Genomic DNA, 27,575 nt, shown 5'->3' with positions numbered 1-27,575 from the left:
AGAGTAGCCTGAACTTATATAAATCCATGGGACCCAGTGAGATTCTTCCCAGGGTCCTGAGGAAATTGGTTGTTATAGTTGCCAAGCCATTCTTCCATAATAATTGAAAAGTCATCGCAGCTGAGTGTAGTCTCTGATTGAAAAGAGGAAAATAAATCCATTTAAAAAAAAAAAAGTAAGAAGAAGAACCGTGGAATTACCTACTGGCCTGTTAATCTTACTTTTGTGCCCAGAGAGATCATGGAACAGACAGAAAATTAGACTATAATGAGAAGCCAGTAGGTTTTGATTAGATATTGGGAATAAACTCATTACTGTGAGGGTGGGTAGGCACTTGTTGGCATTTATAAAGTTAGAGGGTTTTTAGGAAATGGTTAAAAAAGTATAGGCCTCAGACTGAAGTTTTGTTAGCATTGTAAATACAGCAGAAAAGTTTCCCAAGCAGTAGAGCATACGTGACAAATAACAATAGGCCTCTGTAGAATTGGCTTATGGATGGCAACAAGGTTGCTCAAAACCCTCTCCAACCTGACCTTGAACACTTCCAGGGATGGGGCATCCACAGTTTCTTTGGGTAACCTGTGTTCAAGGTCAGGTTGGAGGGGGTGTTGAGCAACCTGGTCTAGTGGAAGGTTTTCCTGGCTATCATGGGGGAGTTCAACTGCATGATCTTTGAAATCTCTTCCAACCCACATCTTTCCATCACTTTATGAAAAATATTGTTGCTATGATTTATTTAGAATACATTGTGTCCCTGATGTATCCTGTATGGACACCATGAGTTCAGAATACCATACTTATGAAACCAGGGCAGGCAGTGCTGCTTTTTTTCTGCAGTCTTTACAGAAGAACCATCTTGTATACTTTGGTAATTATATGCATATATTTATGCCCATATTTATATATTTAATGTAGATGTCTTTATATAAGTCTTTGAGTTAATAAAACTGTTCAGCAGTTTTGATTGGTGCCATGTATTTACACTTGATCAAAACTGAATTCTGTTGGAAGTTGACATGTTTATCTCCATTTTTTACTTTAACAATCGTTTGGGACTTCTTGAATGTTCGAGGAAACTCTTCCTCCAGCATTTCTCAATATTTGTGACTGACTTTCCCATTACCACACCCTCCAAATGCAGATCATTTGAAACAGCGCAATAGTGAATTCTGGTATGTTAATAATACATCACACTGAGCAGATCTGTCAGTTTTTGAAAAACAGTTTGCAAAGTTGAACTGGAGTTATGTTGCAAGATAAGCAGTACTGGAGTCTCTTACCCACTGTTGAGACACACGACATGTTCATATTTGTTGATTTTTCTCTAGCATATACATACCTTACATTGCTTTCTAATAGCATCTGAACCTTCCTTCTGTGCAATGGAAGCACCATCTAGATCCTTACTGTCATACTGGAGACTCCAGTGAAATAAGGTTTTAGCTTTGGGAGAAAACATTGTTTGTTTTCCACAGTTAAGCTCTAAAAACAGCTCAAATCCATCGAACCACATTTGACTGAAAAATAGGGAAATTCTGTATCTCTTCTCGCTAAAGCTGAATGAAAACACTCAGTTTTCAGGCAGATGAGGTAAGGGGGACCATGGACTCATTGCCTTCAGGTTCATCTGTCTGAATTGACTCTCATTTTTGTATACTAAGTTCTTAGTATACAAATCCACCACTTAATTATAATATGCTTGTACATGCTGACACTGAGCCTTGAGGGGAATGTGTATTTAAAGTTTGAGCACCATGCAGTTTTTAAAATGTTCATTATTTAATTTTATCTTTAAATAAATTAGGTTTAAATTGAAAAGGCCTTTACTGCAATATTTTTTCCCTAGTTTGACTGTAGAATGCTTGTAAACTGCCACCTTGCATGCCATGTCTTTGTTTTCATGTAAGTAGTCTACATTCTAATGCTTAAATGACTTTCATCTCACTGGAATATCCCAGAAAAAAATAATCCTATTTTAAGGCTGGCATATAATACCTGAAAACAGAGGTTTATGCCAAATACAGAACTGGCAGAACTTAAAATGTTTGCAGTTTCTGACTTAAAAAAAAACCCGAAACACCCAAGCCTCTTTTAGTTTCAGAATGATAACAGTGAATTAATATCATTTAGGTAATTGAATTAATGTAGATTTTAAAACTCTGATGATAGATTTCATAAAGGCCACATGCCAGTGCATTCTCCTTGAGCAGTTTCACATTGTTGAGTTTAGGAAAGAACTCAGCACAGCTTGAACAGACAAAGGAAAAATGCCTGTTTTTTCTTGTCCCTGTTAGCTCGCAGAAGCTGATGAAGATGATTGGGATATTTCATCAGTAGAAGAAGACATTTTATTGATGAAAGAGAACAGAGCTCAGAAGGCAATGACAGTTCAGAAAAACGAGCCCAGTGCTGCATCTGTGGTTCATGCATGGGGCCTTCCCAAGAAGAGTGCACCAAAGGAGGAAGGTAAGGTGTTCATAAGGGACTGACCCACCTAGAGGAGGATTGAGTACAGTGTATGACACATTGTAATTCAATAGATGGTGTTTTGTAAGAAAAGAACAAGAGAACCTTTGTGTTTGGTTTCTTGCTATATAATGTTTTTATGATACTTAGTGGTACATAAACCACACACACACATAAATACACAGAAATACCAACTTAAATTTGAGATTTTAAACCATAATATTATCAGACTTCAACGTCATCTTAAAAATTAATCATCTGTGGTTTTTTTTCTTCCCAAATTTAAGAGAGAAGGGAACTCACTTTGTCTTGAGAATAATAACATTTCAAGTTTGTTCAAACCATCTAACTGACTAACCAGGCTGAGATAAATATTTGAACTAGTGCTAAAGCAAAAGCCTCAATCTTATATATAATTTATATAGTAATTTTTAACCCTTACATTTCAATGTATGTAAAGGTTAAAGCTGTGTCAGTTACATAAGGATACTTCTGGTTATTTTTGAAGGGAAGGTAAGGTTGGCACTGACTGCTTGTACGGTGCCTTGTCTTCTGTGAGAGAAACAATCTACATATTATCAACTCTTGTCATTTGCTTACTGGTTGCAATTTGGGGCTTCCTGAAGCCCAAAGGTATTTGCTCACCTAGCATGTCATTTTATTTTATAGACAAATGCAAAGTAAAAATATCCCCAAAAGAGTATTAATAACTATTAATTGTTCTGTCTGTTTGTTTTAAAAGGCCTTCATGAAGCTGATAATACAAGCACGCTAAAAAGCAGCTTAGTCACTGTAACAGACTGGAGTGATTCTTCAGACATATAATTGTTCCATTCCTGATTGATTGGAGGTCCTGCTTTTGGGTTCTGCTGGGGTTCAAAATGCAGGTGAAAACATCAAATGTTTCCCAGTAACTTCTCTAATTGGTCCTGTAATAACAAGGAATACTGTTTACAGAGCTCTTGTGTCTTTCAGTCTGACTCTGAAAAAGAATGTTGAAATATGCATTAGTGGCCATGTCTATTTGGAAACAAAGTAATTCTTTCTTTTTGTGGCAGTTTAACGCCAGCCAAGCCCCACGCAGCCACTCACTCACTCCCTCACCTGTGGAACTGGGGAGAGACTTGAAAGTAAAAGTGAGAAAACTCGTGGGTTGAGATCAAGGCAGTTTGATAGGAGAAGCAAAAGCCACACACACAAGCAAAGCAAAACAAGGAATTAATTCACTGCTCCCATGGGCAGACAGGTGTTCAGCCATCCCAGGAGAACAGGGCCCCATCAAATGTAATGGTGGCTTGGGAAGACAAAAGACAATACAAATTCTTCCTCTTCCTCCTTTTCCCCCCACTGTATATACTGTGCATGATGTCACATGGTCTGGAATATCCCTTTGGTCAGTTCGAGTCACCTGTCCCACCTGTGTCCCCTCCAAACCTCCTGTGCACCCCCAGTCCTCACTGATGTGGTGGTATGAAAAACAGAAAAGGCTCTGTGCAAGCCCTGCTCAGCAATACCAAAAACATCTCTGTTACCAACTCTGTGTCCAGCACAAATCCAAGACACAGCCCCATACCAGCCACGGTGAAGAAAATTACCTCTACCCCAGCCAAAACCAGCACACTCATGAGTTCAGTGGTGAAAGTCTCTTACATTTCTCTGAGGTGAAGATTTTGCCTCTAATGTTTACATTAAAGATTGAAACTGGTCTTGCAAGAAACCAATGAACAGAATATACTGCAGAGTATTTCTTTATACAATCTTTAATGCATATTTTTTATATTTTATCATGAACTTTATATAAAATTGTCAACATTTTAAAGAAAATATGTCCATGTATTAAACTATTACGTTTCTACCATGGTTTACAATAAACACTAAATGAAAAGAAAAAAGCCTCAGCTCTAAAACTAATCATCATTAAATGCCTCCTATATGGGGAAGTTGGTTTGTTGTGGGTTTTTTTTGTATTGGAATTCAGTCTTTGTTAGCATGAAAGGACGACAACTGGAAAAAAAATCACAATGTCAAGCCACAGTAATGAAAGCACTAACCTGCCATGGCAGAAGTACTTGACATTTCTGCTTTGTCCATATTAGCTGCCTTCTTTAAAAAAACACAGTAGTGTTTCTACTTAAATGAAGTACAAAAATAACATAAAACAAAAAGAACCTTGACTTTGTAGTTTGAATGTAATTTAGATAATATCAGATACAAAACTTTTTCTATACTGTGCCATTATTAAATAGGACTGTTCATTTTTTATATTTACACTGTTGTCCCAAAATAACCAACTTTTATTGAAATTCCACCGGTCCATCAGTTTAAACTTCACAAAAAACCTGAGTTTGTGTCTGATTTTAGGGACTCAATCTAGAAAGCATTTTGTGATCATTTGTAATCTCTGTTCTCATTTATTGACTTGTACAAATACTCCCTCAAAAGTCATCACATTCCATGACAGACAAAGAAAAAACACTAGCTGTATTTTTGAACCGCAGTATGCCAATACAGTGTGTATGATGCCATTCCCATAAGCAGCTGACATGACAAACTGAATTAGTAAATACCTCGTTTATTTTTTTTCAAGAATGCAACATCAGCTCATGATTTCCAGGTATAAACTTTACAATACCAACATCAATCTTCAAATATTATATAATAAAATTTACATCAGTATGTAAAAAGCTGCAAGTTAATATTTTTAAAAGTCATTGTCTTAGTGGTAAGTACATAGGGCTTGGGGTAGGGGGAATCACTCTGAATGAAACGTACAAAATCACATTTAAAAACGCTTTGAGTCTTCCAACAGTGCAACTAAACATAGGCGTTCTTGTCAAAGTGCTTGGGTGGGCTTTTGTCAGGGACGCTGTTGTGCACCTTTGTACGAGAAGACATCACAGATGTGGCTCCATTATAGGCATACCCCCTCCTGAAGAGAAAAAAAAACAACCATTTACAGCGCTTCCCACAGACAGGTGGCATCTCTGCATCCAGGCATTCTAGTAATAAAGCCAGAAGAAATGTATTTGTAGGCAATGTACCTACAAATTTCAGGGAAGGTGGCACATTCCTACTCTGTGTGGTCCCATTCTAGTTAAACATTGCACTCCAGCTATCTCTTTGCCTCTGTCTTTACACTTTCCTGTAACACATATCTCTCCTTCACAGCTAAGTAAATTAGGGCCTAATGATGAAATAATTTAAATTGTGGCAGACCCTAGGTGAATAGTTATTATCTACAGCTGTTCCTCTTTGTTATCACCCCTCTTCAGCTGCTGGAGGTCCCATTGCCACCACCACTAGCTCTGATGATTTGACATCAAAGAAACTTGTCTATTCATGCCTGTAAAGCCACCTGACCACTTTTCCTACATCAGTGAATGTACTGTTTTGCAGCTGTAGTAAATTAATGAAACATATATATATATATATATATATATATATATATGTATCACAAGTATTTGTTCTGAGCCAATAGCTTTTCTTTAATGGTGGACAAAGCATTAGCCTTACATCCCCTTACTTTCTTTTATCCACACAATCTTTATCAGAATCTCATTACAAAGTGTTTTGAAACAGTAATCAAACTGCATACATATAGCAGGTAAAAATGCAGAGGTATTGATTTCTTTCACTAAGTAAAGTTTGTGTTTTACCTTGCAGCATTACTGTTTTCAGCTATTGAGAAGCAGAATATAATGCCACCAATTATGCAGAGTGATGCTCCAGCCCATCCAATGAACAAAGCTGCTCCTAATTCATACCTACAAGAAGCCAATAAATGTATTTAACAAAAGAGAGCATGGGTTTAAGAGGGTTATTTCCAGAATAAAATAACTAAATACTGTATTTTTCTTGAATAACTGTCCATTGACACATAAATTATTCACCACAAAATCAGCAGCTCTGCCATTCACCAACGTTCTTTTCATTATTTCCTTCTGACTCAGAAGGCAAACTCTCTCCCTGTAGTACAGCTGGGCAGTGCTTCTCTCCCTGCTCAACTGGGGTTAAGGTTAGGGTTAGGTCTGGCCTTTGTGCATCTCCTGGATTGCTTTGCTCTGGGGTTATGTCATTCTGTGGCCTGTTTACAGCTCCATCTCCTCCATTTCAGTTTTGTTCCTGTTGGCTCCCAAACCAACCTGGACTGGGGCTTTTGCTGGGCCAGAGACTACAAATTCTGCCTACAACTCTCCTTAAGTTTCCCCTCTGGCTCTCAGGATCTGTCTGCCTCCATCCCTCATCATCCACACACGAGCCTGCTTAAAACATGAGGGTTTGTACATATGCATAATATACATATGGAAACACATGCAATGTAAATGTATGCAACATATGCATATACATACACAGGTGTGTCTGGTGTAAGCACTTGCACACACAGGTGCATGTTCCAGCATCTTTCTCCTTCTCTAGTCCCTGTGGCTGGATTCTATCTGGAAGGAACTGCTCCCAGCACCTCCATGGGCAGAGTTCTCAGTCACCAGCAATGGTTCCCTCTGCTGCCTCAGCCAGCTGCAAACTGTTTGCTGCCAGGAACTGCTCCCTTTGTCTCTGAGAGGAGACAGGGGTGCTTCAGGAGCATTTTCCCACTAAGTCCACATTTCTAAATCAACAGTAGTAAATGAAGGGAAGGAAGGGCATTGGGAAGAGATTCTTTTCTTTCCCCTCAGTGCTGAAGCTTCAAGACAAGCAGCAAAACCATGGATGCTCCTTGTCTGCTCCACACCCCAGCTCTCTGCCTGAGTACCACTCTTAAAGCATGTTAAGGATGGCCTGCATTAGGTTGCAGGCCAACAGTCTCCAGAGTCTCCTATTCCTCACCTTTAGAAAACACTTGTGTGTCTCTTGCTCTTTCTCTGCTGCAGTTTCTCCTTAAGGAGACATTTATCTTCTCCAGACTTCTGGGATCCTGCACGGAAACACAGGCCCTGCTCCAGCCACAGTTACCAACCAGGAGTCTGCGCGTTCAAGCCGATGCTACTAAATTGATTTGTTGTAAACTGTGGTGAGGCAGCCAAATAAAAGCCCCTGCTTGACAGCCTGCCTGTGCAACTGCAACACTGTGTAGCTGCACTTCTCAGCTAGTTGTGAACATTTCCATGTGCACAGGCCCTAATTCCACATTACCAAAATACCTAACTGAAAATACTTGTCAGCTGTTCTGAAAAACTTGTATCTTTACAAAAGGGCACTGGAGAAACACACAAAAACAATCCAGTAAGGTGTTAGAAGATTCCAGACCATAAATCATCACCGGACCAGGAGGCACATGCAAGATCCGTGAAGAGCCCATGAGGATCAGATCCCCTCAGACTGTGAGGGGATAAAGACCCAGGGATTTCTTTGTTCAGGCTCCCTCTCTGGAGACACCAAGCTCAAGCTGAAATAAACTGACTCTGCCTCAGAACCATTCCTCAACACCAGCATGGAGCTTACAGACCTAACCCGCAATTTAAACTGCTGGGAACCATAGCTCCTTCCACCCTGGAAAACTCCTGTTTCACTTAAATATCTGTCAAACCTGTAAAGTTTTAATTCTACTTATGCTCACATTTCCAACAACCTTGCTAGAGTTTTCACATGACTCAAGGAGATTTGTGTCTCTCCGAGGATGGGGGTTTCTCTGATTAGAAACAGAGATCTACATCGGAGCTCATCACCTAAGATCCCATTATATTCAACATGCAAGAAATACACACAAAGTGCACCTGTAAAACACTCTTAAGGCATTTCATTGACCTGTAAAAGCAGATCAGAGGGACTAGCTCAGATGTGAGGTAAGGCCCCCTCATGGGGACCCCTCCATCCCTCCAGGACTGCCAGAGCACACCTAAGGTACAAGGACCAGGACTAGGCTCCCCACAGAAGTTGATGCAGATCACCACACTGCTGGAGAACAGAGCTGGACCAAGATCCAGGATGGCTGTTGCAGTAACAACTTATTTGCCAAGACCATTTGCCCAGAAAGTGGGAAACACAAGCTTCCATGTTTTTATCTAACCACACAAAATTGTTGACCAGAGGCTGAGGGATTTAAGGAGACCAGGCACTATCTTCCCTTCCTGAAACTCTTCAATTCTACAGAAAAGAAATCCTGACTATATTTGATATAACTGGGTAGAAAAGGGGTACCCGAGTGTTACCTACTAGCTGGGACAGAAGACATGGCCTTTGTAGTTGGCATTATTTGACCTTTTGAAGCAACACTTGTTACTATACCATGATTAAACAGTATGGCCCTGCTTGGGGGACTGCCACACTGCCAGGTTAATGAGTTGCAGAGCTGTCCTGATAGGTCTTTCTTCCACATCTTCAAACAGAGAGAACAACCTTTCTGATTTATATTAGTACTTAGGAGGAAAACTCAAGATTTTCAATTGCATATCAATGCCTATATGAGAAGTTAGATAATTTAAATTAAAGATAGTAAAGAAGGCTGGAGGGAAATCCTGATGGTTGTCACAAGGTGCTGAATATCTTGTGCCATTTGTTTCCCACTAACAGTATCTCAAGCCTGTCTTTGGCACTGCCAGAATAACTTCAGGAGGGAAATGTGTAGTAAAAGGTTGGAACCCTCTCTCAGTGAAGAGACAATTCCAAATTTCCACAATATACTAGCAAACATTTTAAATGTTTTTATGCCTGCAATGCATAAAAAAGTAAGGGTTCGAAGATGGCAACAAAATGGAAATTTTGCATCAATTGAGAGAGGAAGGAGCTGAATGCCACCATTAGCTCAGTCTGATGCAAGGTCAATGCATGAGCTACGTGCATTGTGCACAACTCAAATTAAAATGTCAGTATTTCCTCCCTGTCTTTATCTTTGCAATCATGATTATGTCTGCCTGCAGCTGAGCTATGCTGGTTGTCCCACAAAAAAAAGGTAATTTCTGGAGAGGATATTTTACTACTGTTATTTCAATATTTAAACTGGATTTCTCATTCCTTCACAGTAAAATTCCACCCTATGGTCTGCCTGCTCTTTTGTAGCAGACAAGGGTAGGAATACAGTGTAGGAAAAGGACTTCTGGCAGCAATCATGGTATTTTTCACTAAGAACAGTAAGCCTGATGTCTATATAGCCAGGCTCCATTTTCTTCCAAGAACCTCACATCCTCCTTTCTTTTGGTGGCCTTTCAAGCCTGTCTTCTCTACATCAAATAAACAGAAACTATAGGGGAATTATGGAGAAAACTAATACAAGACTACTAATACAAAACTAATACTGTTTCAGGAAAAGCAGTGTCAACCCTACTTCAAATGTAGATTCCCTTTAATGTTATTTATTCAGACTATTTTCTTTCTGTCAAAGTGAAACATAAAGGGTCAGGGCTCCTTACTGATCCCTTACTGATCCTTACTGATACTGGGTCCCAGGGAAATGTACACCCAATGTTTGGCATATTCTGGAATCACTGCCAAGAAAACTTTAAAATCCTTGTCTTTGAAAAAAGAGTTTACATCATGTATTAAGGCAAAACATGAAAGTCTCTGATGGTATAGTTTACAGCCAACATTTTCAGACCTGGTAGTTAAGAATGTCATTTCAAAATCCAAGCGTTGGTTTGTGGATTGTTGCTTTTGCAGATCCTGAGAATTTGCACAGCTTTAAAGGAAGTCTTCAGGGATGCTCATTATCTCTGGTGTGGATCCCAAAATTCTATAAATACTCACTCTCTTAAATTTAATTACAGGTATAGGCAAAGTATTTATGTTAATGCTTAAAAGATCGTGGGTTTTGATGAGGTTCATGATCCAAATTTCAGTCACCTGGATTTGAAAATCTTCCAGCAAAATTCCACCAAGCCTGCAGAAACCTCTCCTCAAGAGGAATCAGGATTGCGTGGTGCTCAACACATTTATCAAAGCCACCTTCTGTCGAAGGCTCCAGGAAATACTTTCCTCCTTTCCCTATCAAATGATGCACCTAATGAGCCCCTGTGTCTTGTGCAATCCTTTTGCTGCACCTCTGGCATCCAGGCAGGCTCCCTTCCCAATTAACCCCAGCAGCCCTGCCAGCTGTGGGCACGCGGATTGCAGAGCCATCTCTGTGCAGCAAAGTGTTCGTTCATTGAATTTCAGCACCTGGTTGCTCCAGTTAGAAATTGTGGTTAAATAAAACTGCAACCCACTGTCCTCCTCTGCCCACTGGGAGAAGCAGCTGCTCTCTGTCTAAACAGGCTGTGGTGAGCAGTAGGAAACCTAAGGAATACTTGTTTGAAAGATTTATGGGTATAGGAAAGTACTTACTTTTGTGCAACAAAAGAAGGGTCAAAGAACTCAGACGTAATCCTGTTTGCATACAGGGAACAACTAGTCATAGAGCACAACCCTGAAAAGCATAAGACAAACCATTCAGTGGAGCTGGCAGCAGAGCTTTGGGCCTGGCCCTGAAGTCAACGAAGTCATGCAGGATTGTGCACGGGTTTCTGCGGAAAAGAAGCGGCTCTGGTATGACTTCAAATATGCAAACTGATAAAAATAAAGTATATTTACCAGAGAGTATGAAAATCAGTCCAGCTAGACAAGCTATTTTTGCTTTAGTCTGATCAGAGCCTCCGACTTTTGTACATTTCATCCCAACCAGTCCAAAAACGGCACCGAAGAAGCCCAGACAGACAGCGGAGATCATCAATCCTCTGCAGGCCTGGATGTAACCTGTGAGAGAAAGAGCAAGGCTAATATGAGAACTGGGACCATGACAGGTTTTGCTGCACCTTCCCTCCCTCTGTGCAGCATCAGGCACTCACTATTGCAAGTGGACTCAGGCTTTGGCTGGAACAGTATCACTTTACCACTGAGTGGGTTCCTCCAGATGATGTGTGCCCTTCACAAGGCATCATCACCTGTGCCCAGCTCATAAGAGTCATACTATGGCACTCAGGGCTCCAAAACATTATCCCATGGCACTGAGTATAGCATCTGCAGAGGTTATACCCACGAGGTTTAGAAGAGCAACTCCACGTGGTCTGATCAGGTCATAAGTTGCAGAGCCACCCTTTAAGTGCAGTGCACTCAAAGCAAGTCTTACATCAGTGCAGTTGTGTCTCAGGTGCAATATGGCTGGCAGTGAGGCTGGCAGCAGAGACCCTGGCTGGGGTCCTGAGCCTTCCTAGACCTGTCTGGATGTGCCACTGATTTGATTTGGATCTGCCCAGCAGGGCCTCATTCTGCAAGGAAGTCAGCCACGCACTCAGCTCCATGGACAGCAGTAGTCCCTTGGCATAAAGCAAATCACTGACATAAACCTGGACAAAACAGCTTGCACCTGGCTTCAGCCACAAACAATTTGGCTGAGACTGCTCCCAGAGGGACATCCCAGGGCAGGACCCTTCAAGGGGACAATGGGCTGCTTGGCCTCTTCTCCCTTCCGAGAATATCTTGTAATTGAAGGACTGTGATAATCTCATATCGCTGCTTACGGGGTGGAACGCTGCAATCTTACACAGCTGAATAACCATCACAAGATGTTTTTCTTCATAACCTGTTGTTACATCTCATTTAAAATGAAAATGAACTCCCACTATTAGGGCATTCATTCTTTTTGCTTTGATCTCCAGTGGGTGGAAATGTTGAGAGCTAAACCACATTGTCATTGCCTATTACACCAAATTTTATGTAATAATAAATAAACAAAAAACCCCCACCAAACCCTGCATAAAAGTTTTAATATGTAAGAAAACAATATACTAAAGCAGGAACTAGAGGGCATCTGATGAAAACAGAAGACAGCAGATTCAAAACAAAAGGTATGCTTGTTTGTAAAATGAAGCGGTGGAATTCCTTTCTACAGGATGTGTGGACACTAAGGGTTTTCTGAGACTCAGAGACTGGATACGTTCCTGATGGAGAAGTCTGTGTCTGGCTGGCAGGGCTTTGGATGCAGATGGCTACCACAGACACCTGGCCTGCTACCCTTAGTGCCGCCTCTTTTAGCCACTGCCGAAGGTACATCAGCTCTAGGACGACCGCCCCCTGCTTGAACAATGTTTTAAATCCTGCACTGATTCACAGCTTTGAGCAACAAAGAACTTTGTAGCACATAACACCCCGTTTTAGCAGGCCTGCTGATCTGGGATCTGTGAACACAACCTACTGGTATTTATCGACCTCTGCTGGCACCACGGACAGACTTCTTTCATTTACAGCTGTAAGGCTTCTGTAGCCCACCTGCTCAAGAAAGACACAGTCAGTGACATAAGTGTGACTGTCACACGGCTCACATGTTGGAATGTGAGAGAGAATGATTTGTGCAAGACTTGGGTTTGAAGACAGCAGCCTTGCTTTGTTAATTTTTGCTATAGGCATGGAAAACTTGGCTTATTCTGCTTTAGGTGGTGTGTAATGTATTTCTTGTAGCAGACAGGTACAGCACGAGATGAAGAGTGGAAAGGAAGCTATTATTTCTGACAGGTCCAATTTATTGACAGTGTTAGTTAGCTAATTGACACATTAAAGTGCTGAACCATGAACATGTTTACCCGGAGGTCCTCTAAACTTTTATTTATGTCTGAACCTCCTAGGAAAACCAGTAAATATTCACCCCAACTAAAATATCCAACATTTGCTAGTAACCACAGGGCTGAAATTCAGTTTTTCCTGAAGGTCAATACACAGTTTTAAAATAGGTAGAGGGTAGTGAGACAGCAAGAAATAATTAACTCACTCACTCAGAAATCATTTTCAATTATAAACAGCATGAGCTGGAGGACTGCTCAGTTCTGCTGAATGAATAACCTTTCTCACTAAATAATTCACCAAATTGGGCAGGCCAGCTATAGTAGGACTTGTTTCAGTTCACCAGAGCAGTCAGCCAACTGGCACACATTTTTAAACCAAAATACAGGGGAAAAAAAAAAAAACAATTTACACCAGTACTGTGGAAAAGCAGAAGTCTAGTAGTCCCACGAGGTTGACTGGAGCATTAGGAAGCATGAAGGGTTGAAATCAATCTTTTCACCAAATCAAACCTCCTAGTGCTTAGATCCTAGATTCAAACTCTGTATAACATTTGGCTGTAAGAGGAACTAAACCTCTTTTTTGCTTTCAAGAAAGCAAGATTATATTGGGCACCAAGACTTATAGGGCTTGTTCTGCTCGAAGAAGAAAAGGATCTGGGGAGACCTTACAGCAGCCTTCCAGAACCTAAGGACTTTTTACAAGAGTATGTAGTGACAGGACAAGGGAAAATGCCTTTAAACTGAAAAAGGGCAGATTTAGTTTAGATATTAGGAAGATATTAGGAAGAAATTCTTTACTGTGAGGGTGCTGAGACACTGGAACAGGTTACCCAGAGAAGCTGTGGATGCCCCCTCCCTGGAAGTGCTGAAGTTTGAATGCAGCTTTGGATCATCTTTGAGCAACCTTTACTAGCAGGAGGTGTCCCTACCCATGGTAGGTAGGTTGGAACTAGATGGTCTCTAATGTCCCTTCTAACCCAAAACATTCTGTGATTCTATAATGATGAAGAGGCATGAAAAAGGGAGCTGTCTATTTTTTCACAGTCCTTCACTCAAGACTAAGACCTGTCCTTTTCTAAATATTTATTGTCTATATTTGCACCAGCTCCTGCAGGAAAGTTGTCATGTACATACCAACCACCCCAATGAAGCTCCCAAGCAGCAAAAAGCCATGTGTTTTAAACAGACAAACATGCATTGCTCATAAAGTCATGTTTAGCAGCATTCCAAGAGAAACCTATTTCAAGGTGGGTTGTTTTTTTTGTTTGGGTTTGGTTTTTTTTTTTTCGTTTCAAACAAATGTGTTTTGTCTTGCATTGAAATTAATCTTGTTAGAGCTTTATCTTTCTTGCCTCACTGCTCTCACACTTGCTTCATGCTTACAAAGACTTAGAAGGCATTCATGTACTCATATCATATGACACTATGGAAAAAAATTATATATGCAGAGTTCTGGGGATTGCCACTTTCACAATAAATGCCTCTGGTGGCATTTTGCAGTCTACATCACGTGAAGAGGTAGCCTTACAGATACAGCACAGATTCCTTCCAAAAGTACACACCCATTGCTTTTGTATGTCTTTCTAAGCTCTAATACCCTCTTTTAGCTCATAATTGAATTTTTGTTCAGCTCTGTTCTTGCAAAAGGTCATCAGATCCACTGTAGGAAACATGGAAACTGATATGTCCTCTTTTGGGGGAGGTGGTTTCATCAGTAAATTTCCACCTATGACCAATGGCACAAAAAGTAAACCCAAAATGACTTTAAGCCCCACAGACAGGAAGAGCATTTTTGCTTGTGTAAAGAATGTAGGGCTCAGCACTTAATGAGGGCTGGCCAAATTGGCTTCTTCTATAGGAATGCATAAAGGTGGAAGGGGACCACAAGCAATTTTCTCTGGAAGCCACTCGTGTGGAGTGATGGCCTAAAAGCCATGATAGTCTGCTGTGCCATCCCACAGCAAGCTGGGCAGGACAGTCAGGCCCACTCCATGACAGAAACCAAAACAAGGGTGAAGAGGAACAACCTCCTGAGCACCCCTGACCTGAACTATGACACTGCTTCTGAAGAAGGAAGGACTTCTCCTGCACTCCACAGGAGAACTCCAGCCTTTGGCATAGAATCACAGAGTCATCGAGGTTTGGGTAGGGAGGGAGCTCAGAGGTGATGTGGTTCCTACCCCCTGCCATGGGCAGGGACACCTCACATAGACCAGGTTCCTCAAAGCACGGTCACACTGATTTCTCTCCCCCTCACTTTGCCTCTGATCCCCTGGAAACCTGAGCAGTCTCTCAAGATAAGAAGTCCAGCTTACTTAGAGGTTTCCAATTTGACCAAAAAAAATATTTCTGTAGAAGAGGAACTGCTCTGAGAGGCAGATGCTCTCCATCTCTGTGAGGAAGGAGTGGAGCTGAGCCATATTTCCCTAGGACAGCAGAAATATTTTTAGGAATTTTCCAGTCATGCTCGACCATTTTGAGGAGACCAACATATTGTCACTACATATATCTTTACAGGGTTATTGTTTCAGCTCACAAACACGTCCCTGAGAACAGCAATGAGATCTGCCCTGTTTGTGTACTCTGAGTCCCCCGCCTGAGGATGGAGTGAGGAAGTTCCCATATTCCCAGTCACAGGGAATGGGATCCACCTTGGGCATGTAAGTCTGGGCAAAGGGGAAGAGGAGGGAAGGAAGAGGCTAGACAAGGGCTGAGGCAGACTTGTCTACTTGTTGAGACACAAATTCTTTAAGCCACAAGTGACACACCGCAGCCCTGAATGCACTCCCCTCGGGGGAAGGGTTAGGGTGAAGAGGGGACATACCCACAGTCAGCTGCTGACAGGCTCCCTGCAGAGCCTGAAACCACAAGGAAGGGAGTCTGAGCAACACTAGCTCCTGAGAGCACCCCTGACTGCAGTGGCTGCCCCTCTGACCCCACCCAGCTTGCCTGGTCTGTGCTGGGGCAGGGAGGGCGGTGGTACATCACTCTCCCTCCAGCCTGCCTTTCATTCACGTTGTGCCTGGGTACCAGAATCTGCCCCCACAGCATTTAAAGATGCTGTTGAGAAACACTGAAGCCAAGAACTTTCTACTACTGAAAAACAACCTGACCAGAAGGACTGGGACAGGACCCTTCCAGACGTGCATTTCAGATTCACTTCTGTCTGAAATGAGCTGGTGGCTCCCTCACTATGCACAATGCACCTCAGAAACTCATTCTTTGGCCAAGTGGAACACTCTACCCAACACACAAAGTTTCAGTGCACAAGCATTTGGGGGAAAGGAGGGAAAGGATCTTGCTGTCAAGTGTTGTATTCTTTTTGAAAATTTCAATGTTCCAAATTCTTCATACTTTGTAACTATGCTTTTCTTACTTTAAAATCAGATTCGCCCAGACCTAAAAGAATGGCTAAACAATAGGTTCAAGAGATCCAAAAGGTTTCGCACCACCGATCACTCCGTGCCTGCCTGCAGAGACCCCTGCTCCTTGCCCAGTCCTGGAAATTACACAGGCCACAGAGTGACTCATGTCAGTGGAGGCCAGCCAGCTCTCCTGTCCCTTCAGAGGAACTGGCAAATTCCTCTGCTGCCACAGGGCTGGGTCAAAATAAAGTCTGGGAACGGCCCTTCTGCCCCCGAGGGAAGCATCCTGCAGTGGTGGTGCTTGAGGGCTGCCTGTGTTACTCCTTTTGGTATCTCGGCCTCTTTCAGCCTTTTCTACGTACAGAGGTTAAAGGGTTTCTGATATTGGTACTAACGTCATGTTCATATTAATCCCTGTTACAATTAGTATCAATCTCTGTCAGTGATTAGATTAACAGACCTTCCTTTCCTCTTAAACAGAGCTTTTACACCAAAATACCTGCTCAGACTCCAGTGCAAAGGGAATGTCTTGCCAGACTGTGGACAATAGGCATGATCTTTTGTCACTATCAAAGCCACTGAAACACTGCATTTTGCATCCATTTATAACTATAAAAACTTAGGAAAGGTGCCATATTTTTGGAAGCCTTTCCTGCCTTTCTTTACAGCCACTTCTGAAACCACAAACTGATGTCAGACACACTTCTCCTGTTTCTACCAGCCACGGTCAGTGTGGATTTATCAACTAAAAGTTTAGTTCTGAAGATTTCCTGTAGTGAACCAGTTTCCCAGTACAGCTTCCTGAAAGGGCAAAAATGTTTCCCCTTAATGAGGGAAGAAATGCAACACCAACTCAATCTTTGGTTTCAAGCCCTATAGCAAAACTCTTAGCTTTGCTTCAAAATAGCACTGCCCTAAAGCTGAGCAAAGCTATGCATCCCTTCTGCATACCTTTGCATCCCTGACTGCCCCGAGCTTTCACACTGTCATTTATCAATGAAGCAATTACACCTGAGTTAATAACCACTTAGCAAAACCAGCAGAGGAACATTAATTAAAACAAAACGACGCCAAGGCTTGTTCTTCTCCACCGACCGTTGCACGGCTGGCAAAACCATAAAAAAGAGGAATGTCACGACAGTCGGGAAATAAATCGGCAAGAAAAATCTGCCTGCATTCTTGTGTCAAATCCACACACACACTTTTCTGATGGGGAAAAAAGGCAGGTAGTGACAGTACGAGAGGCCAAACCGGACACTCGGGCACCAAATATAATCTCAGCTAATGGGTTTTTGGGGCAAAAAACCCCACTTGCACAGGTGTGCACAGGCAGCCCGCTGCCACCTGCCTGGGGACACGGGGGCACCTGCCCACGAACCGCGGGGGAGCCGCCTGGTCCGGGTCCCCGCCGCCCCCGCCCGCCCGCCCCGCCGAGCCCGGCCCCGGAGCGGCCCCGGAGCTCCGGCCGAGGGTACAGGGACACCGGAGGTGGCATCGGGGTGGGGGCAGCGGGAGCCTGACCGTCCAGCGCCAGCATGGATGGAAAGTCCTTGCAGTTGGAGACGCCGGTGGAGTCGGTCACGCAGGTCTTCCAGAGGTTGGCCCAAAAGGTGGCGGTGGTGATGACCGTGCCATCGATGGTGGACACCTTCCAGTAGTCGGTGGGCAGCGTGGAGGACACCAGCACCCATCCCGAGATGGTCAGCAGGAAGGCGATGATCTCCGCCGACGTGCTCGCCATGGGCCCGGCAGCAGCGGCGGGAGCCGCGGCGGATCCCGGCGGCGGCGGGCGGAGCGGAGCCGAGCCGAGCCGGGCCGGGCCGAGCCGGGCGGGGCGGGGCGGGGGCGGCCGCGCAGCCCAATGAGCACCGGCGGCTCCCGGCATCGCCCCGGACCGGCCCCGCCCCGCCCGGGCCCGGCGTCGCCCCGGGGTGCGCGGAACGGAGCCCGCACGGCCGGCGGGGCGCTCCCCGGGCTGGCCCAGTGAGCCAGACCCGAAAGCAAACAGCGGGTCTGTAATGCGGGGTTGGATCCCCCTTCCTCCGCAGGTGCCCGTGCGGGGTCGCGAGGGGATGGCAGCAGCGGGACAGGGGCGTCCTCAGCATCTCCTTCACAGCTGCGGGTTTGCGCCTCTCTCCCTGTGACCCCGCGCCATCCTCCCCACAAAGCGCCTCGCCAGAAAGGTGGCTTCGAGGAATACTTGGACAATCCGGGTGTGCCGACCGTGAGCACTCCATATTCCTACGGGGCAAAAGCTTTTGAAACGCATAATAGGGTTTTTTAATCCTCTGAATTTCAGCTGGCCCCTGATATTATCCAGCCACAGGTGATACAGCGTTTGATACGTGTAATAGCAATGTGAGGGGATGAACTTGGGATTTTCTACCTCCGTTTTCATGCAGTGGCATTCGAGCCTGCGGCTCACAGGTGGAGCATTATCCTCAGTGGTTTCTCCTCGTTTGAAGCTGTTTACTTTCCACATCAGTAGTGTATTTGCCATTGATGTGGAAAGTACACTGCCGGTCTTTACTTTCCTCCTATTTATGTCAAAACTATTGTTACATTTTCTAAACCTTTTTGCCAGATGGGCAATCACTGGAGGATAAGAAGCCATATTTGCATCATTATTCTTCTGATGAATGCTCTTTGGTTTTGCCGTGTGGACACAAACCCGGATGTAATCACCTTACAGACATATATTAAAAAAAAAAAAAAAAAAGGAAAAGGAGAAAAATCTCATAGTTGGGTGTACCTTTGGATGTGTGTCAGAGCTCAGTGGGAACAGGGTGTTTGTTGATCTGTCAATGCTCCAGCAGGATAAAAGGGGGTCCACAGACGCATTTAGTGACGCAGTAGCTCTCTGCCTGCTCTCTGCCTCCTTGGTACCCTCTGACTTTCAGGTGACTCACTTCCCTCCATTGGCAGGGAAGAAGGACTGGGAAAAGCAGGCAGGAGGCTTGTTTGCACAGCAGCATTGGGCATGGGGCATGCTGCAGCTCCATTCACCCTCTGTGCCAAGATGCCTTCCTCTCTCCCCGGGAGGGAAAAGAAACAGGGTCCTGAAGAAGGCCTGAAGAAGCCTTCTCTGTGATGTCAGGCTGTAGCCAGAGCTCACTTTGGAACACTGAGATGACTGCAGATCCAAGTCCCATCTCCATGATATTATGATCTAGTTATTGTAGGGCATGGCAGCAGAAAGGAAAAAGGAAAAAAAGATTTTTTCAATATTTCCCCCAGTATTAGTGCTTTGAGATCTTGCAGTCTGGAATTATGTTGGTCCTGGTAACGTAGATCAATCCAAGCAATCAACTAGGATCTAATCAAGTCTGAGGTAGGAGACTCGAGTCCAAACTTGGGTCACTGTGTTTCTTGACATGGGAAGCTCACCTATAGTTTTGTTGATAACACTGCTTTGCTTGGTGAATCCAGGGAGCAACATTTGGGCAAATTTTGGCCAGGGCACATCAGAATTTTTGGGTGTGCTGTCATGCAATAACCAGAAGGCTGGAGTGAGTATTGAAGGACAGGACATGAACACAGCCAGAACAGCTCTAGGCCTAAGTCTGAGCTGCCGAGTCTGGGAAGGAGAGGAGGAGGGTTTTCCTGAAGAGCAGAGGCACTGCTCCCCAGAGGGCCAGCAGGAGTGGAGGCTGGTGAGTGTCCCTGCTGAGGGTGGGCAGTCCTGCTGAAGCTGCCGTGGCCTCTGGCTGTGATGTCCAACAACCATCTGTGCTGTCCCAGACCACGCTGCTTTCAACAGAGCCAGACTTGGCTGCCATGTGCAGCGTGGATCCACATCTCCCTGAGGGCCACCTGCCTGCTGCCAGGGACTTCAGGCTGAGCCCATGCAGGTGGCTTAGGACAAATGAAAATATTTCAGCTTCAAACCCACTCTCTGCCTGCCCATAAGGACCCTTCAAGCAGGGCTAATTTATACGTTCATTCCCTTGTAAGCCCCGTTTTATCCAGAATGTTGTAAAGTGGCCTGAGTGTACAGGAGAACCAAACTTGTTTTGGCTTCAAGGAAAGGCTCCTCCTTTCATCTCCTGATACTGTTGCTTCTGAGGATGTTTTATGTTACTAGTCCGGTTGTTACCATCTTTCTCATCTAAAATCAGAGCAAGACGTTGCACTTCTGATCTCAGCTTTGGTGATATAAACCCAAAATGACATAGTGCACAGCTGAGGGTTCCCCAGGCTGAAGAGTGAGGGAAGTTGCAAGAAGTTACTCTTCCATGGTGACATTTTCTTCATGCTGGCTGGAATCTGTAAGGATAAGACATTGGAAAACATTCATCTGGGAGGCTGTCTTTCTCCCCTTTTTCTTCAGCTTCGTTCTCTTGTGCAACTGCAAGTCCCTTTACCGTCAGCTTAACTCATGCATCTTCCAGTTTTCCAGGATACTGTGGCCTGTTGATGTGGTAGGAGCTTTAACATCCATATGAAGACATTTCTGTATCTCTCTTCTACCTCTGTCTTCCTGCTACCATAACTCTGGCATTGGATTTGCTTACTTGGCTTTCTTAGCTATTTATACTTTATGTAGTAGAGAAAAGACTTGGCCTTTGTTTTGGTTTTTCTTTTGTTGGATTGCTTTTTTGAGTTTTTTTTTTTTTTTTGTTCCTGTGTTTTGGGACAAGTTATGACTTGGGAAGTTTTTGAAAATTCCTCAGGCTGCTGTGGGACTGATTTCTGTTTTCTTCTCTTCATAAGCTGATCATGTCAATACAACAGCACATTTTTTTGCTGGGTCATTTGAGGAGTATGGGGTTTATTCCCTTGGACTGGGGACTGGGTTTACTCCCCTGGACTTAAGAAAGGTGCTCATGTCTTCTTTTAAGAAAAACAACCCTTGTGGTTCATTTTTTGTGGCAAGTTTCTTTGACTCTTGGGTGTAAAAGTGGCATTTAGGGGGAAAATAGTAGTGTTTAGAATAGGCTATTTCATTTGGAAGGGACCTGTGATGATCATCTAGTCCAGCTGCCTGACACTTCAGAACTGACCCAAAGTTAAAGCGTGTTACTAAAGGTTTGTCCAAATACCTCGTAAACACTGACAGGTTTGGGGCATCAACCACCTCTCTAGGGAGCCTCTTCCAGGGTTTGACCATGCTCTCAGTAAAGAAATGTTTTTCCTAATGTCCAGTCTGAACCTTCCATGGCACAGCTTTGAACCATTCCTACGCATCCTATTGCTGGATTCCAGAGAAGAGATCATCTTCAACTTCCCCCCCTCAGGAAGCTGCAAAGAGCAATGAGATCACCCCTCAGCCTCCTTTTCTCCAAAGAAGACAAGCCCAGAGCACTCAGCCACTCCTCACAGGACATGATTTCCAGCCTCTCACCAGCTGCTGTCCTCCTATTGATGCATTCAAAGATCTCAACATCCATCTTAAGTTGTGGACCTAGCACTGCACACAGCACTCAGGGTGAAGCTGCACCAGTGTTGAAGAGGAAGGGATGATCCCCTCCCTTGACAGGCTGGTGATGCTCTGTTTTATGCACCCCAGGAAGGGGTTTGCCCTCCTGGCTGCCAGGACACTTGGCTGACTCACACTGATCCTGCTGCTGACCAGCACCCCCAGATCCCTCTCCAGCTGCTCCTCTCCCAGTTTATACTTATTCCCACCCTGTCCTAGGTACAGAAACCAGCATATGGACTTGTTACATTTAACCCCATCAATCATTGCCCAATGCTCCAATGTATTGAGATCACTCTGCAAAACCTTTTGTCCCCCAAGAGTGTCAACAGCACCTCCTGGGCTGGTGTCATCAGCTAATGGTGTGTTCAAGTCCTGCATCCAGATTGCTGATATTGGACAGATCTGGCCCCCAGGAATGAGGTGTGAGCAACACCACTGGTGACCATTGACCATCCAGATGTAACCCCACTACAACCCTTTGGACTTTGTTCTTCAGCCAGCACACCATGAATCCATTCATCCCACAGCTGGACAACTTGTACAGAAGGATGCTGTAAGGGACAGTATGAAATCCCTGACTTAAATCCAGAAAAACTCCATGCCCCATCTTCCCTTCATCCACCAGGTGGGTGACCTTATAATAGAAGGATATGAAATTGGTTAAACAGGATTTTCCCTTTGTGAGCCTGTGTTGACTGTGCCTGGGGGTTGCATTGTTCTTTAAATGCCTTCTGACAGTACCCAGTGTGATCTTCTCTGCAACTTTTCCAGGAACTGAAGTTAGACTAACAGGTCTGTAGTTCCCTGGGCCTTCCCTCACATCCTTCTTGTAGATTGGAATAACATTGGCTGAGTTCCAGTCAGCAGAGACCAACCCCAGGCTACTGAGGTTTTTGAACTACATACATTTTACAAATCAGGCTGGGATATAAGGAAATAGTTGAATTTTCATAATGTACAAACTTTTTATTATATTGCCATCTACAGAAAAACCCTTCAGAGACAGTTGTGCTCTCAAGTCTGAAATACAGGATATTATTTTAGCTCTTGCAGGCTCAAAATTACAAGCAATCATTATTGCCTCATAAGTTAAACACTGGACGACAACAGCATTTGTTCTGCAGCCAGGATAAGCAGGCTAGGGTCGTCATGCCTTTGTCCCAGAGTAATTTTTCTTGTAATTTTACCATGCATAGGTTGGGCAATTTGAGACTCTTTCCTGGCTTTGCCATGTTATGATTTCCAGGGTGCCTAGAGCACTTGTGCAAAAGCAAAAAGTCCCAACTTTATTTTCTTCAGCTGAAGGACAGCTTCCTTGTCTGCTAGGGTTTTCCTGAGAGTCTAAATATTGAAAAAGTAAGGCAGACATGAGAATAAGAGTGTCATCACCTGGGTCTGTTGACAGTGCTAGATCTGGGGAGAGCACCCCAAACTGCCATGTACATTAGAGGAGATTAACACAACAGTAAGTGAGGAGCTTGCATGGTGCTCTGTATTGTGCAGCACAAAGTGCTGCCTAAAAAATGAGCAGCCAGATCCTTTTCCTCAGAAGAGAGCAAACAAAAGAATGTTTGCAAAAAAAAAAAAAAAATCCATCAGATTGGGAACATCAGTTAATAATCTCCAGTCCTCACTGGGGGTGCTATCGTTGTTTTTCTTAAGTGGTGGAAAAAGGAATTAAATTAAATTACTGCATGTCTTTTGTAAACTGCCAGAACAAGAATGATTTTTAGCTATGCAGTTCATATATTACATAACAAAAAGTAAAAAATTAATAGGAACTGACAATCCAGAGCATTTTAAAGGAGTGAAAAATTGCATTCCGCAAGCCATAAACTTTCCCCTCTCTGTTCAGTGCCTTCGGACATTACTAACTTTGTTTCTTGACACTGTGATTAAGGCTTTGTTTCTTTCTTTCTTTCTTTCTTTTTTTTTCAGCTTGCCTTAATTTTCTTGAGAAAAGCCTGTGCTGTTCCCTGAAAGTTTGTAATACAATCTTTTAAAAATAGATATAACCTGTTTAACAAACTCAGCAGGAAATGTGAAGAAGTGCATCTCCTACTTTCCTGGAGGTGCATTCCTCCTGGCCAACAGCACAGGTGCAGCTCTTGTCTGTCAGAAGTGGCCGCCACATCAAATTAAGTTTTGCTAAGCACAGGCAGGTTGCTGTAGAAAGGCAGGAAACCTCCAGATAGATTTTAAGAACATGCGGCCCTATGTAATGCAATTTAGAAAGTTTGCAAAATTTTAGAAAGTTTTTAAAACAAAAGAATATTGTAACTAATGGAATTTAAAAGGATTTAACTGAGATGGCAGGCAGAGAGGCAAATGGTTTTCCAGAGCAGTTGGGGTTCAGAAGTGATCCTTGCCAGTGAGCCATAAAGACCAAGAAGTTGAATCCTGACCGTGTCTGAGCATCAGGACAGTGTTTGGATATCAGTGTCCCTGCAGTGGGAACACAGGACACTGAGCATGTGCTCTGCCCTCGTGTGCCACAGCTGGTTTCTGCTGTTTCCTGAGCACCTGGTAGTTCTGGGCATGAGGAGTTTGTAATTTTTTACAGGCACCAGGATAGCTCCCAGCCAGAGGACCTGCAGAAGCAGGAGCTGACCTTCTGTGGGGAGCACAGCAACAGGACAAGGGGCACAAGTTGGAAGGTGGGAAATACCCTTTAGGTATTAGGAATAAATCAGTTTCCAGGAGGATGGTCAAGCACTGTGAGTGGGCTGCCCAGAGGGCCATCTCCCTCCTTGGAGGTGCTCAAGACTTAACTGGTCATGGCCCTGAACAAGCCCATCTGATCAGATGTGTTTTGGACTAGATGACCCCTGCAGGTCCCTCCTAACCTGACTTTATTACCCTGTGATTTTGTTACCTTGCTGGAGCAGATGGAGGAGCACTGGGCTGCATTTGAATTATTATAGCTGTAAGTGGCACCCAGGTGCACTAATGATCACAGATTATATGTTATGCCCAGAACATGATTCCATGGGGTTCCTGCTACCCTGTTATTTAGCACACATGCTGGAATCTTCTTTTCACAGATAGGTGCATTTCAGTTCATAACAGCAGTGCATTTAACTACTTTTTCAGCTGTTTACACATAGGGAAATTTTCCATGGTCATCCTCTTTTTTATTTATTTTTGTAGGATGCCTCAGGACATGCTAGAGAAAACCCCAAGAGAAACATGTGACACAGAGACCTTTAGCTCTGGCAGTGTAATACCCTTCCTGAGACAGCAGAGCAGGGATGAAAAGAAGAGATGAGCTCATGGAAAAGGGGGGCTCATTTCCCACGTGGATGCAGGAGCAAAGATGTTCAGTGTGTGCTTCAGCTGACAGGGGGTGGCAGCAACTGGAGAGAGTGGTTGAGGAGATGTGAGGTGACTGGCAAGGGCCCTGGAGGAGCAGAAATAAGCTGCAGCAGAGCATGAGCGAGGTGATAACTTACACTGAGCACTTACAGGCTAACCCTGCTTATGTGTAGCCTGGCCCTCACCATGCATTTGTCCCAGTTTCCAATTTGAAGGAAGGGGAGAGAGGAGAAGGTGAGTTTCTGCCTTAAACCTCCCCACCAGCATCCCTCTCTCCAAGGAAGGTCTTTCACATGCCTTCCTCTGGTTCATCACCTCAGCTCCCACAGGGGCTCCTTTTTTACTCAGGGAATGGTTGTGCCATGAAGAGGGTGGGTGCTGTGGTTTGCTGTCCCTGGCCCCACTGTTTGCCAAGCACCAATTGTCCCAGCTTGTGGCATAGAAAGATTTAATTTAACTGAGAACCTGAAAACCACAACCTGGAGCAAAGCAGCTTCTGCAGTGTAATTAATTTCAGAGCAAACGGACTGGGATCAAAAAAGGTCACGGTGACAAAACAGAGTTAAAAGCTGTCTTAGATCAACATGCTCAAGCAATTCAGAAACAAAGGGAATAAGGAAATAATATGTGATAGATTCAAAAATCAATAAACCGGTTGTGATTAGTGTGCATTTGATCCATCACCAATACTGCTCCTTTTGATCCTTCTGGATTGATTTGGTTTCTGACGTGGTGTGTGCATTTCAAAGAGAAGTGGGTAAAACCCTCCAGTGAAAGGTGGGGGTTGCCTCCAGGTGTAGAGGCTCTTGAATAAAGAGGACAGATTTAAAATCTAATCTAAATTTTCTGAGCTTAAGAAATCACAAATAAAAGTGGCAGTAATGAGATATGAGGAGAAAAAAAAGATCTTAAAACACAGGTGTCAATGTCAATGTGTTTGTGCTGGGGGACATGATCAAGTTCCCTCATCTTCCCATCTACTGAAAGCACTGCCTACTCAAAAATTGGCTGGATCAAATGAAATTGGAAGTTTTTTAGTGTACCAAGCAACACTTCAGCTCATTTTTGTGTGCAATCTGTGTGCAGCACCATGTTTTTCCCATTTCTTCAGTGCAGCGTTTGGCCAGCCTCCATGCTGACTCTTGAGGAAACAGTCCACTACTGCTTGTAGTAAATGAAGCAGTATATTACCTAGGAGAAAATTCATTTGGACTGCTTATTTTTGCTGGGTCACAGTCCAGAGTAGCCAGCAAGACATTTGCCAAGGGCAGGACATAATGTGCTTTGCCTGTTATGTTAATGCTTTCATGGTCCCATACGGAAAGTATTTTTCTTCCATTACATGGCAGTAGCTCTACCTTGCCATTGCCCTTGCAAAGAAATAAAGCCTCTTCCACTGGTAATAGAGATCCAGGTATGCACTGTGAGTTTTTCTTCTGTTTTCCTCTTTGTTTTCCTCTTTGTTCAAGTGTCTTTTCTCAGATGATTGTTTATTTCAGTGACTCATTAATGTCCTCATTGCAGCTTTTTAATTCACTTTAGCTGCAAGCCAGGTGAAGTAGGGCAGAATCACTTTTGAACACTCATTATTAAAACTATGTCAAATGTCTTTTTTTCATATCAGAAATGCATTTTGTCTTTTAGAAAAGGAGAAATTCTTAAACAGTTTTGACTAAAGTTGCAGTTTTAAGGTGGGAAACTGACCATGTTTCTGATTTTGGTGGTATTATATGGATTTAAATATTGCACGGCACTTTTTATTTTCGAAAAAGTTGTATAGTGGGAGACAATGGGATAATGCAGAAATCTCTTTACTTGGTTCTAGCTCTGGCAAAGTTCAGTTTCCTTTTCTCGTGTTTGCTGTAGTTATTTTATGTGGACAGGAATCAGAAAATCTTTCAACAGCAAATTCATGTTTCAGAAGTCTCCGGATGACAAAACAGTGGATTTTGATTGTAAATTGCTTGACAAATAACAGCAAAATCAAAATGCCAGTGGATGCCAAACATTGAGATTGGAGACACCGGTGTGTTTGATTTTCTTTAATGACTGCTCTTTGTTTTTCTACTGGATTGCGCACTATTGACAAAAATTACTTTCAGTGATGTCTGAGGATTAAGGATTTATTTGGAAAGATGGCCCAGAGCATTTTGTTCATGTGGTATTCTGGGAACTGTTAACTTTTCTAAATACATACAAGAAAAACCTGATTTTGTAAGAGAGAGTTAGGACATGGCATGCAAAAGCTACAGGCTTACTGCATCCACTAGAGAACTGGACACAAACATTATAATTTAGCTGGAGGAAGTGTTTGTGCAATCTCTGAATATACTGCTAGTGTGAAGTTCTGTGCTTTAGAATGAGATGCAAACATAAAAATGCATGAAATTCTATTGCCAGCCAGAAATCCCACCCTATCCCCTCCAGTCCCATTAAATCCAGGACATCTCTGGAAAGTGTGAGGTTTTATGTGAGGAATTTTCCTGCCTGTAAAGGAAATTTGGGGGCACGGGCTGTAGGCAGCAGCTCACAGATGCCTGTGTG

The 27,575-nt window shown here is 43.5% G+C and overlaps 2 protein-coding genes across 8 annotated transcripts in view; one reads left to right on the top strand and one right to left on the bottom strand.

The window, feature by feature from the left end:
* Positions 1–6,262, top strand: part of DZIP1 (DAZ interacting zinc finger protein 1) — a 40,998-nt gene extending 34,736 nt beyond the window's left edge. For 4 of the 6 annotated variants that reach the window (XM_063149547.1, XM_063149544.1, XM_063149548.1 and 1 more), the window contains 2 exons: positions 2,295–2,466; positions 3,209–4,958. In XM_063149547.1, coding sequence (XP_063005617.1) covers positions 2,295–2,466; positions 3,209–3,291 — 255 coding nt within the window. In that variant the 3' untranslated portion in view covers positions 3,292–4,958. Of the gene's footprint in view, positions 1–2,294; positions 2,467–3,208; positions 4,959–6,129 lie in introns of those variants that run through there. The other 2 variants (XR_010026809.1, XM_063149549.1) reach the window with 2 other exon arrangements.
* The window catches only part of CLDN10 (claudin 10), a 57,215-nt gene continuing 34,662 nt past the window's right edge, over positions 5,023–27,575 (bottom strand). Inside the window, exons 1-5 of one of the 2 annotated variants that reach the window (XM_063149550.1) lie at positions 17,816–18,068; positions 10,966–11,127; positions 10,720–10,801; positions 6,123–6,230; positions 5,023–5,395 (exon numbers count right to left, since the gene is read on the bottom strand). In XM_063149550.1, the coding sequence (XP_063005620.1) occupies positions 5,281–5,395; positions 6,123–6,230; positions 10,720–10,801; positions 10,966–11,127; positions 17,816–18,035 (687 nt within the window). In that variant the 5' untranslated portion in view covers positions 18,036–18,068 and the 3' untranslated portion in view covers positions 5,023–5,280. Of the gene's footprint in view, positions 5,396–6,122; positions 6,231–10,719; positions 10,802–10,965; positions 11,128–17,815; positions 18,069–27,575 lie in introns of those variants that run through there. The other variant, XM_063149551.1, reaches the window with a different exon arrangement.

The sequence above is a fragment of the Melospiza melodia genome, chromosome 2 (genome assembly GCF_035770615.1).
Source record: "Melospiza melodia melodia isolate bMelMel2 chromosome 2, bMelMel2.pri, whole genome shotgun sequence".
Classification (NCBI taxonomy): Eukaryota; Metazoa; Chordata; class Aves; order Passeriformes; family Passerellidae; genus Melospiza; species Melospiza melodia.
Note: the sequence above shows the minus strand (reverse complement) of the source record. Positions and strands in the feature narration are given on the sequence as shown.